Source organism: Phocoena phocoena, chromosome 13 (genome assembly GCF_963924675.1).
Source record: "Phocoena phocoena chromosome 13, mPhoPho1.1, whole genome shotgun sequence".
Classification (NCBI taxonomy): Eukaryota; Metazoa; Chordata; class Mammalia; order Artiodactyla; family Phocoenidae; genus Phocoena; species Phocoena phocoena.
The window spans coordinates 63,342,188-63,354,492 of NC_089231.1; the positions used below are offsets into that span (position 1 = coordinate 63,342,188).

At 56.6% G+C, this 12,305-nt stretch overlaps 1 protein-coding gene across 1 annotated transcript; it reads right to left on the minus strand.

The window, feature by feature from the left end:
- Positions 1-724: 724 nt before the first annotated feature.
- Positions 725-5,849, minus strand: COMT (catechol-O-methyltransferase). Its single transcript, XM_065889999.1, has 4 exons — positions 5,561-5,849; positions 4,649-4,842; positions 4,285-4,416; positions 725-925 (listed from the first exon to the last, which is right to left on the minus strand). The coding sequence occupies exons 1-4, from the start codon at positions 5,847-5,849 to the stop codon at positions 725-727; spliced, it is 816 nt and encodes a 271-aa protein (XP_065746071.1).
- Positions 5,850-12,305: the final 6,456 nt, after the last annotated feature.

Below are 12,305 nucleotides of genomic sequence, written 5' to 3' on the forward strand. Positions count from 1 at the left end.
AGCAGTACTGAGCAAGGCTGACCTCCGGCACTGCTGCAGCCAGTCTGCAGTGTTAGCATCTGGTCAAGGGGAGCAGCTTGTGTTTGGTACAAAGCTGGAGGACACCAGGGGAAAGCAGCATCATCACAGTGGCTGAAAAGAAGCACTCAGTTCATCTCTTACCTAAATATTTAGATCTTTAATTTCTATTTTACTATCTTTTAAACATGATATTGGTATATAAGATTGTTAACAGATGATTTTAGTAAAGAAGTGGCATTTCATTCTTAAAAAGGAAGTGAAAGAACTCAGGAGTCCGAAGTGTGGGGTGAGTTGTTGGTTATGGTGCCATCACTGAGGCATTGCTGCCACCTGGTGACGGCAGACCTCAAGGGCAGGCTGTGTGAGTGCACAGCCCCAGTTCCCCGACTTCTGACTTCCTGAATCAGAAGACTGACGAATGCTGGGGGTGGGGGTGTGACACTGTCATGGACACCACCTGCCTGAGCTGGCCTTTACAGTCAGATACTTTTCCAGATTTACTGTAGTGATTTTGCAAGGTGAGCTGGTCGCGCTTGGGGTGGACCCCACATGCAGGGGCCAGCGCGGGCAGGCCTGGGCCTCGCAGGCCTTGAGGGTGTTGCACTGAAGACATGCACACATTGCAGACACGGGGCAGCTAGGAGTAGGGCCACCACACCCTTCAGAATCCAGCTTGGCCAGGGAGCTGGGGCAGGGTGGGCGGTCAAGGCTGTGCAGGGCTGCCTGGGCCCTTGTAGACGACCTTCTCCAGGCCATCCACCACCTGTGAGTACTCAAGGAACGAGCTGAAGTGCGTGCACTCGAAGCGGCTGTTCCCACGCACGTACTCCAGGAACTCTGGTGTCCCCGGACAGATGACGTTGTCGGCCAGCAACACTGTCCCCTTCCGCAGCAGGCCACACTCCTGCAGGGACAGACGGACGGTTGGAGGAGGTGAGGGTGGCCTAACCTTGGGTCAGCCCTGCGCCAGCTCCTCACTGGCAGCAGCCACTGCAGGAAAGGGCTGTGCTGGGCCGGGGTCTCCTTGCTCCTCCTGCATCCTCAGTACAGCAGGTGCTTACTAAGCACTAGCTGGAAGTGTGAGTGGAGGAGGTGACGGGGCCAGGATTAGGAAAGCCACAGTGGTGACTAAGGCCAGTGGGTCCCTTGGTCACCGGGTGCCAGGAACACGGGGCTCCTCCAGGTCAGATGCCTGGTGCCCAGTGTGTGGGCTGCTGTCAGCGGTCACTGGAGGTTCAATCTGGCCTGACCAGGGTGACTGTTGGGGTGCAGAGATGGGGCACACCTCCCCACCCACCCACAAGCCTGGCCCTTGGGTCCACTCTGAGGCACCCCATTTCCACCAGCGCCTGGGCCCTGGGCAGCTGGCCAGTGTTCCGGGCCTGGGCTCTGCAGAGGGAGGAGTGGCTGGACCTCCTGGGTCCCTCTGCAGTCTCTCTAAGCTGGGGGAGGAGATGCTTAGATTACATCAAAAATCAAAAGAGGAAATACCTCAAGAGGAAATGTTTGTCTGGGGGAGGGGGTGAAGGGACAGCCCAGCTCTGCTGGTAGCTCAGAGTTTTCTTTACATGATCATTAAATAAAAGTGAGAAAAAAAAAAAGCAATCCCAAACACAGATAGCAAAATCAAGCAAGGGCCCCAGGCGTGTCTTCAGTTGCCAGTTGCCAGCCGGACCACAGGGACAGACGGGCACCCCCTGGTGACTTAGGAATGCAAGGTCCACTGTGCAGCCCTCCAGTCTCCCTGGTGGTGGCTGCCTCCCTTCCGGCCCGTGGGCTGAGGGGGAGGCCAAGGTCCCTCAGGCCAGAGTGGAAAACACAGCTGTGAGATCAGTGAGGCTGGGACAACCCATGAGCCAGAATTTGAACAAAGTACCTCTATTGAATCATGGAGCGTTTCTCTTAGAAAAAGAAAAGGAACTTCCCAGCAATCTTGATGAGAAAGGGCAGCCTGGGAGCAGGCGCCCCCCCCGACCCCCGCCCTGCCCAGCCCCAGGAGGGCATCTCAGGTCTGGGCAGGAAACGCCCAAGGCGAGCTGGAGCTCATTCTGAAGGACGCAGGTGGACAAGGTGGGCTCAACAAGTCAGGCACTAAACCCACAAGTTACAGAGGAGGGATGCAAAAGCCGGGCCGCCCGCCTGGGGACAGAGCCCTGGAGAGTTCTGGCCAGAAGCCCACGTCTGAGTAAGACTGTGTGCTGGCAGCAGGGAGGGAACGGCATTCAGAGGACCAGAGCCGGGTCCACTGTTCCCTGACCCTCCCTCCTTCCGCCCAGGGTGTGGGCTGGGCTGAGACTCTGGCCACTGTGTGGCTTCTGTCTGTCTCTGGCTCTGGGGGAAGCCAGCTGCCCTGCTGGGAGGACACTCAAGCAGCCTGTGGAGAGGCCCGAGCAATGGGGGACCAGGGCCGCCTCGAAGCAGCTCCTGGTCTGAACGGCCACCTTCCCTGCCAGCCCCTCACCCCAACCCAGGGGGAGCAGCCAGGCCCAAGAAGAGCCCAGCTGCAGGGCTTCAGAGTGCACGTTCCCAATTCACAACTTTTCTTCTTTTGAGATAATTACCAGCTTTGAACAAGTGGCACTGAGAAAACTACTAGTTTCTTAGTTACTAAGGGCAATATTTGCTGCTTTTCTATCAATGCAGGCCCCGTAATTATCACACACCCCAAAGCTGCTGAAACCTCCCCTCCCGGTGACGCAGGCCCAGCTGCTCAGTTGCCCAGATGTGCTCCCTGCAGCCGCCCCCGCTCTGGCTCGAGGGCCTCTGTGCCAGCCCCCCACTGCCACCCGTCTCAGCCAGCACAGGTCCCCGTGCAGCTCCTGGTCTGGGTCCCCTGCACCGCCACCCCTCCCCACTCCACACAGCCAACAGGATCTCTCCGGAAGACAGGTCTAGCCTGCCCTCACCTGCCTGAAGCCCTCCTCCGTACCCTGCCTGTGTGGTCAAGGCCTCCACACACAGCCCTGGCCCACTGTCCCCACCCTGCCCAGTCCCAGACCATCCTGCACCCTCTCACACACGCCCAGCCAGGGCTGGTTCCTTCTCGCCACGTCCAGGCACCAGGCCCACCACACCCACGCCAACACCACTGGTGCAAGGTCCTGCCCGGCCCCAGCTACGGCTCAAGCAGCCGTGCCCCCCACGTCCACAGTCCCCCTGTGCCGGGTGATGCCCGGCCTGTGGGGGAACTGAGGTGGGCGAGCAGGGGACTGAAAACGGTCAGCCCCATGTGGCTGCCGGGCTGGAGGCCGTGGTGGGGCAGAGCGTCCCAAGCTGCTGTGTCCCCTTGACCGCCCGGGAGGGACAAGGTGGTGGTCATCAATACTGAGCTCCACTCACCTGGGCGCGAGGCAGCCCCCTGGCTACCACGTGGTGCCGGAGGAGCAGCTGGCACTGAGGCTGGACAGCCTGGGGGTGGGCACGGGTGGGGCGGGGGCGCAGGGGGCATACAACAAGGAGTCTGGGGAGGAAGGCGGGCAGGAGACGCGTCTTTCCCTGGCCAGCACCTGCCACCCAGTCAGGAGAGCCACGTGGCCACTAGGCTGCCTCCCTCTTGCCTCCCCAGCCCAAGCCCTTGCAGCCCCAGGTGTTCACCCCTCCCAGCCACCCTGGCACAGGCTGCCCTGCGCAGGGATCCCCCTTCCTCCAGTCTCCACCCCACCCAGAGCCCCGCACTCCCCTCCATGTCCTAAATGCAGGCAGGCTGGCCCAAGCCTCCCGGGCCCCCAGGGCCGCCCTCGGCAGGGCCCATTCCGGCCAGGCGGGCACAAGGCTCCTGTCAACTATGAATTGGCATTTTCCAATGGCACTTGCCATCTACCTCTACAAGGATTAAGTCATTTACTGCTGCAGCTGCTGACTGTCAACACCCCCTGGAAGGAGTTCAGGCAGAGAGCTAAAATAAGGCACTCTGTGCTCTGGGAAAAACTGGCAGAACAGGTCTTCAGATAGATATTTTCAGGAGAAGATTTTATGAGCCCAATTCTTGTATCTCCTTGTATCTAGAAAAACACTAAAATCCTTCATGGTGATGACTGCTCCTCGTGACTAGCAGAAACATTTGGCAAAAAAATATGCACTCGATTGCATGTACTCCCCCTTCACCAAAATCACATATATACTGACCTTCCCCCCTACCTCTTTGGAACAGTTTCTCAGAGCTATCGGGGGTCCCGTCTCCCAGGCTGCAGCTCTCATGTAGCCCCAAATAAAACTTAACTTGCTACTCTCACATTGTGCAATTTTTTTAAAGTAGACACTCACCTCCAGGAGGAGCATGTCTGGCAGGTACCGGTCCTTCCAGTGATCGAGGAAGACCATGTCCACAGTGTCCACGTCATATTTCTTCTTCAGTTGGGGGATGATGTCCTCGGATGCCCCGACGACAACGGTCACCTGGAACAACAGACCCCCACCCGGACCCCTGAGTCCAAGTGGCTTCTGGGAGACAGGTTCCTGCTCTGCCCCTCCCTCTGGGGGCCTTGGAGTCTCCTACTCTGTGGACCGGGGCTGTGGGCCGGCTGGGTAAATGTGGCCTTGAGCCGCCAAGGTGTGGCCCAGGCCCTTCCTGCCCTCCTGGCCCCTGGAACCTGTGTCCACATCTGTCACCCTAGGAATGGTGCCGCACCCTGTCCTGCAGGCCTGCGAAGTCCACCATCTGCTGGGTGATGGCGGCGTAGTCAGGGTTGAGCTCAATGGTGAGCAGCCGGGCGCCGGGCAGCAGCAGGCGGGCCATTCGCACGGCCGAGTAGCCACAGTAGGCACCCAGCTCCAGCAGCACCGAGGGACGCTGCTCCCTCAACACGGCGTCCACGATCTGGCCTACGGAGGGGAGTGGGGTGAGCAGGCAGGGGGTGACCCACCCCAGTCCTGGCCCATCTCCTTCCTGACTGAGCAGCAGCCCCTCCCAGTGCCTGGCCCCTCAGGCCTCTGCTTTTGTACACGTTGCTCCCTCTCTTTTCCACCATTCCTCCCTGCCCCCAACTCGTCCTAACCCAGAGCTGCCCTCTGTGGAAGCCCCCAGACGTGACAGACGTGACAACCACTGTCCAGCCCCCACTCTGCCCCCAGGCTGCGCTCAGAGCCTCCCTGGCTCCCTTGAGCTGGACACTGTCAGAAGGTCCAAGGGGGCTGGACAGTGGCTGTCATGTCTGTCCCCAGGGCCTGACTCCAGGGGGTGTAGTGTGGCACTTGCCTGTGCCCCAGGCTGGAGTCCAAAGGTCAGGAGGCAGCCCGGGGGGCCTGATGCCTGTGCCTGGCAGAGTCCAAGAGTCTCCATACACCGTCAGGCCCAGTCAGGACAGCCAGGGACCCACTGCCCACCCTGTGCTGACACCTGGCTCTGCCTGACGGCCTGCGAGTGCCTCCCCACGTGGAGACTCTGCTGTTGCCTCTGACTGGCGATGGCAAGGGGCCCCCTGAACAGCACCTCCTGGAGGGGGGGTTTATCAAATGTCCCACCCTCCCGTGGGGACAGCGACATGGGCGTCGGGGCTCTGCACAGCCCCTGACCCTCACCTGTGCCGGTCGCACTGCCCACCTTTCTTGTCGCCCACGTTCATAGCCCACTCCTTCTGCGAGCAGTAGGCGTCGATGGCGTCCAGCACGCTCTGCGGGTCCCCGGCCACAGCGTGCTGCAGCACATGGCGCAGAATGCGCTGCTCCTTGCTGTTGCCCATGAGGAGGTTGCGGACGGGGTGCAGGACAAGCTCGTTCCAGCCAATGATGAACAGGCCCCAGAGTCGCAAGGCCTGCAGTAGCCACAGCAGCGCCAGCAGCACCAGGCCAAGGGCGCCAGCTGCCAGCAGCAGGGGTGGGGCCTCCAGCATCTGTGATGGGGCAATGGGCGGGGTTCTACCCAGCGGGACTCCTGGGAGCACATGGTCACCACGGTGTTAGTAACCTGCCCTCCTGGCTGACCCACGCTCTCAGTCTGGGGGTGCTGCCACTGCCAACCCCCGCCACCCCCCTGTGCTGATGGGGGTACAAGGTTCAAGAGGCCAGCCACATGCCTGGTGGCCAGCTCCAGGTGAGCACAGCCACAGCCCTGCCCACCTGCAAACCACTTCCTGCTGGGGCTGCGTCCCGGGGTCGGGAGCGGGTGTGTCTGGCTTCCCCCAGCCCCCTGGCTTCCCAGACAGCCCTGACAAGGGACACAGCTGGCCTGAGGCTTGTTTACACAGCACAGGGAAAGCCAGCCTCATGCACAGCCCCCTTGGGCACTCACACTCGGGACAGTCCAGGAGCTCGTGTGGCCCTGTGAGTTTCCAGAGAAGGACACAGGGAGCCCCCAAGTCAGGCACACAGGGCACAGCCCATTGGCTCTTCCCGTAGGGGACAACCACACAGGGCCAGTCTGTCCCCTCTTCCCCTTTGAGGAGGAAGGCCACCCTGCCACCCACACCACAGTGGGAGCGAGACAGGCCTCCCCCTGGCAAGTGACCCTTTGGGCAGGTAGCTGGGGTCCCAGTCAGATGAGGGGCCCGGGGCCCCTGAGACACAGCTAGGCTGAGCTGGCACAGAGCAGAGACCTTAAAATGGAAAAGGATGAAAGACAGAGGAAGGTGGAAAGCTTCCATCGGGGCTTGCAGTCATGCAAGGGTCATGCACAGGAAGGGGCCACACAGGACCCCGCTCCCCGAGAAGCTCCCATTGGGAAAGGCACATGGGAAAGCGGGCAGGCCAAGGATCTTGGAGGGGAGACCCCTCGAGGACAGCTCAGGGCTCCAAACCCCAACGCCCTGGACCACGAGGAGGGGGCCTGGTGGGCAGAGCAGGGATGAATAGGGGAGCACGGACACCCAGATGTCTGAGTGGTCTCAGGCCACATGGCCTATTTACACCAGGCACAGTGGGCACGTGGTCAGCAGGTCAGAGTCTGCACACACAAAGACCCAGGTGGGGCCCACTGACCAGACCTGGCTCCTCAGACGGCTCTGCCCCCCACGCCCCTCCTCTGAGCTCAGCAGCAAAGCAGATGGAATCTGTGCGGGGTTCTCCTGCCTGTAGGTAATTCAGGCAGGAACCATAACCTGAAGGTGACCAGAGTCCTGGCACGTGGGCCCCTCCCGGAGGCCGGCCTGGCCCTCAAGTGAGAGCAGAGAGGCAGTGAGACATAGCCTGGAGCGTCCCCCAGTCCAGACACCAGGGACAGCCTCCCTGGTTTCCCTGGTCCTGGCACTGCCCTGCAGGCTAAGGAGGCACATGCCCCATGGGGCAGGACGCACCACCACCCAGGAGGCAGGTGGGGGAATCACAGGGGAGGCGCCGTGGGTTAAGGCACAGCGCTTTCTTCCAGGGACAGGTGACAGGACTCAACAAGGAGGGGCCGAGTGGCCTGAAGTGACCAGAACTGCTCACTGTGCTCCTTTCTGCGGGCTTAGGAGCCCCTAACCACACCTGTGTTGCTTTATGTATCATGACTATCTTCACTAGCGGTGGTGAGATGTTGGATCATTTTGATTTATTCTCTGGGTTGATGAAAAAAACTAATAAATGTTACACATAAATATCAAAAATAAGAAGGAATATTCCGGGGACTTCTCTGGTGGCTCAGTGGCTAAGAATCTGCCGACCAATGCAGGGGACACAGGTTCGTGCCCTGGTCTGGGAAGATCCCACATGCTGCGGAGCAACTAAGCCTGTGCACCACAACTACTGAGCCTGTGCTCTAGAGCCCGCAAGCCACAACTACTGAGCCCATGTGCCACAGCTACTGAACCCCATGTGCCTAGAGCCCGTGCTCCGCAACAAGAGAAGCCACCGCAATGAGAAGCCCATGCCCAGCAACGAAGACCCAACGTGGCCAAAAATAAATAAATTTATTAAAAAAAAATAAAAAGAATAAAGCCACTGAAGGAAGCCACACTTGGAGGAAGCGCTTCAGGGCCGTGGAGAACCCTCTGTGGGGAAACAAAACATGGAGGGCCCCTCTTGTTTCAGGTCTTCGTACCCAAGTGTCTTCTGCTCTCCCCTTCCAAAGAGCCACAGTGAGGTCACTTGGTATACCCAGCAGTGGCCTTGGAACCCTAGGATCCCAACACCCTGCTTGGCTCTGGGCCCAGGGGGGGAGATAAAGAGCCCCAGTTACCCTAAGAGGAGGACAAAGGGGCCGTTGGCCAGAAGGTAGGAGCCGATGACCGAGGGGCACCCTCGAACCCTCTGTTTCTGTGTGTCCTAAACATGCATGATGGAAGGTTTTAAGGGGCTTGCAAAGTGCACTTTCCAAACATGGTTCCCGACCGCAGTGAGGGGAAGGGGCAAAGCTCTGTGCAGGATGCTGTGTCCTGTTCCTGGTGGCTCTCGCCTCAGGACAGGGGCAGTCCTGGGAGAGGCTGCCGTGGAGATCCGGTTTTGCTGAGGAGGCTGGACCTTCATGAGGCCTCCACAGGTGACACATTGAGCATCATGATAGCAAGGGGGAAGTTGAGGGAGACACAGATAAATGAAAAGACATCCCATGTCCATGGACTGGAGACTTGACATTGTCAGGATGTAAACAGTGCCCAGCATGACCCTCAGATACAATGCCACTCTCACCAAAAAAGTCCAATAGCATTTTTGCAGAAATAGAAAAATCCATCCTAAAAGTCATATGGAATCTCAAGGGACCTACAATAGCCAAAACAATCTTGGAAGAGAACAAAGTTGGAGAACTCACACTTCCTAATTTCAAAACTTACTGCAAAGCTATAGTAATTAACACACTGTGGTACAGACACATAGAACAAACGGACAGAACTGAGAGGCGGGAAACAAACCTTCACGTCTATGATCAAATGATAGTTTTACAAGGTGCCAAGACCACTCCATAGGAAATGGTTCTGGGACAACTAGAGTTCCACCTGTGAAAGAATGAACTTGGACCCTTACCTCACACCATATACAGAACTAACTCAAAATGCATCCAAAACCTAATTTTAAGAGATAAAACCATAAAACTCGTAGAAGAAAACGTAGGAGTAAATCTTCATGACCTTGAATTTGGCAATGGATTCTTTGATATGACACCAAAACCACAGGCAATAAAAGAAAAACAGATAGACTTTCATTAAAATTAAAAACTTTGTGCATCTAAGGACACTATCTAGAGAGCAAAGGACAACCCAGGGGATGGGAGAAAATATTTGCAAACCACATATCTGATGAGGGTTTAAAATGCTGAATATATATAATTCCTACAACTCAAAGACAACAACCCAGTTAGAAAATGGGCAAAGGACATGAATAGACATTTCTCTAAAAAAGATACACCAACAACCAATAAGCACACAAAAAGGTGCCCAACATCATTAGTCACTAAGGAAATGTAGATCAAAGCCACAAGGTACGACTTCACACCAATTAGGATGACTTCCCCAGAAAAAGGGAACATAATGAGTGTTGGCGGGGATGTGGAGAAATCGGAAACTCGTGCACGGCTGATGGGAATGTAAGACGGAGCAGCTGCTGTGGAAAAAGGCTGGTCGTTCCTCAAAATGTTAAATATAGAGTCACCATATGACCCAGCAATTCCACTTCTGGGAGTGGACCCAAGAGAAGTAGGAGCAGGGACTTGAACCTGCACTTGTCCACCCACGTTCTGAGCAGTGGGAGTCACAGCAGCCGAGGGACGAACAAATGGAAACAGACGAACGGACAAAGTGCGGTCTATCTGCACACTGGGGCATCACTTGGCTATTAAGATGAATTCAGCCCTGATTCATATCCCACAAGGAAGGAAGTGCTGACACCCTGCTACATCACGGATGGACCTAGAGGACATTATGCTCAGTGATATAAGCCAGACACAAGAGGATAAATACTGAATGTTTCCACTCATATGAAATACCTACAAGAAGCAAATCCACAGAGACAGAAAGCAGAACAGAAGTTGCCAGGGGCTGGGGAGGAGGAGGATAATTACTGCTGAATGGGGACAGAGCTTCTGCCTGGGATGATGAGAAAGTGCTGAAAATAGCGGCAATGGTTACACAACTATGTGAATGCACTTAATGCCACCAAACTGTATGCTTAGAAATGGTTAAAATGGTAAATTTTAACTTATGTATGTTTTACTACAGTAAAAACAGTGGAAAACCAAGAAAACAAGCCACCTTGTTTCTGGTCCTCCCTATTCCAAAAAGAAAAAGGGACACACCACTCCTCACTAGGAAGCAGGATCCAGAAAAACCAGCCCAGCTCCCAGTCTCTCTGTCCTCTGGCCACCTGCCCCCTGAGACTGGGTACCTGGGGGCAGCCTGCTGCCCGACCACAGTGCACACTCACCCCCTTCTGGGAGGAGGGGAAGGCCTTCTTGTCCTGAGCTTCCTCCGACACCTCCAGTGTATGTACATACCCTGCATCCATCTCCCCAGAGACAGCACGTGGACCTGGGTGAGGGGCAGGCCCTCTCTCCCAAAACCACTACAGCAACAGCCCACCCTGCAAACCTTCCTTATTATAAGCCCGTTATTTTTATGGCTGCGTTGGGTCTTTATTGCTGCTCACGGGCTTTCTTTAGTTGCAGCGAGCAGAGGCTACCCTTCGTTGCGGTGTGCAGGCTTCTCATTGGGTGGCTTCTGTTGTTGCGGGGCCCGGGCTCTAGGCACACGGGCTTCAGTAGTTGTGGCTCGCGGGCTCTAGAGCGCAGGCTCAGTAGTTATGGCACACAGGCTTAGTTGCTCTGCGGCATGTGGGATCTTCCTGGACCAGGGCTCGAACCCATGTCCCCTGCATTGACAGGCGGCTTCTTAACCACTGCGCCACCAGGGAAGTCCCAAGCCCGTTCTTAAGTGTTCTCCCTGCAACCCCCAAACCATGCCCTCCCTCACCTCCTATCACCACTTATCCTCCTGGAGATAATCCCCCTAAGGGCCCAATGCAGACACTGGCCAGGGCCCTGGCCCCCCTCAGACCCAGGTGGGGACCGGCATTCAGGGCAGGGACAACCAGAGCCATGGGATCTTCAGTCCCGGGGTTCCAAGGCTTGTCTGAAAGGTCCATCAAGACACTGGGAATGCCTCTGGCCCCTCTGCAAAGAGCTGAATGTGCTGTGGCACCCGGGTGGCCCTCCCCCTGTCTGGAGAGCAGCAGGCGCCTGGGCCTCAGCCACACTCGTGGGGAAGCCGGGGGAGGGCCATATGGCACTTGTGTGGGGGCTCCAGGAGCCACACAGGGCCAGCCAGCCTCCCGGAGAAAGGGCTTGAGGGGCGCAGCGTCCCCAGAAGGCAGGCCTCAGAGCACAGGCAACAGTTGGGGACAAAAGGGTGGGTTGGCCAGGGTCCTTGTGAAGGGGGTCCAGGGGCTGGCTGCCCAAGCTGGGGGTCTGCCGGGGACACGCAAAGCTGTGCGCTCAGGCACTGCCCGTGTACACCCCGTGGGACGCGGAGGCCCAGGGACCACAGGCTCATCTCCCTTCCTTGTGATTCTGGCTCCAGACATGTCCGCAGACCACAGTGAGGACAGGTGCTGCCCCTGAAGCAGGGGGCAGGGGAAGGCCAGGGCACCTCCTGGGCTGGAGTCCCTCCTGGCCCTTGGGGGCCACTCTGCTCCTCCCTGGGGACTCCCTGCAGCCCCGCTGATGGAGCAGCACTCGGGCTGCCTCTGCCCACTTCCTCCTGGTCGACACAGCATCCTTGCTAAGGATAAGGTGGTCTTGAGTGGCTCCCCTTCCCACTCCCTCCTCCCCCAGCCCCTGCCTCCTCTGCCCTCTGTCCGTTCCCAGCATTTTCCCTCCCCCTAGCCCCTAAAACCCCCCAGCCCCTGAAACCTTGGGCCCTGCCCCACTGGGGGCTCTCAAGGGACTCAGGGACCCCAGAAAGCAATCACTTGAGGCTGAAAAGGAAAAAAAAGTGAATTGGAAACATTTAGTCTACGCCTCCCTACGTATATATCAGTGAAGAAAAAGTCTTAAAGGTGTCCCCACAGATGCTGGTGGGAAGCTTTAAGGCCTCATATGGAACAGGTAATCAGCCTGCCCCACCTGCCACAACATGATTCAGATAAAAATATAAAACGAAGCAAAGACAAGGTCCAACTCTTATATAAACTAGTGAGTTTTATATAATTGTATTTATGCCTTACGCATAGCTAAAATTTTTTTTAAAGAAAACCATCTCTGTTTGCATCTGTCTGTATGTTTATGTAAGATTGTATGTTTTTATATATATATATGATATTTCCCTACCTCCAGATGGTATTACCAAATCAGGTTATAAAATTCCTTAAAGGAGTTCTATCCTAATTGGCTTCGAGAGGAACAAGCACTTACATAAATTAAATCTTCCTAAAACTCCCGAAATATA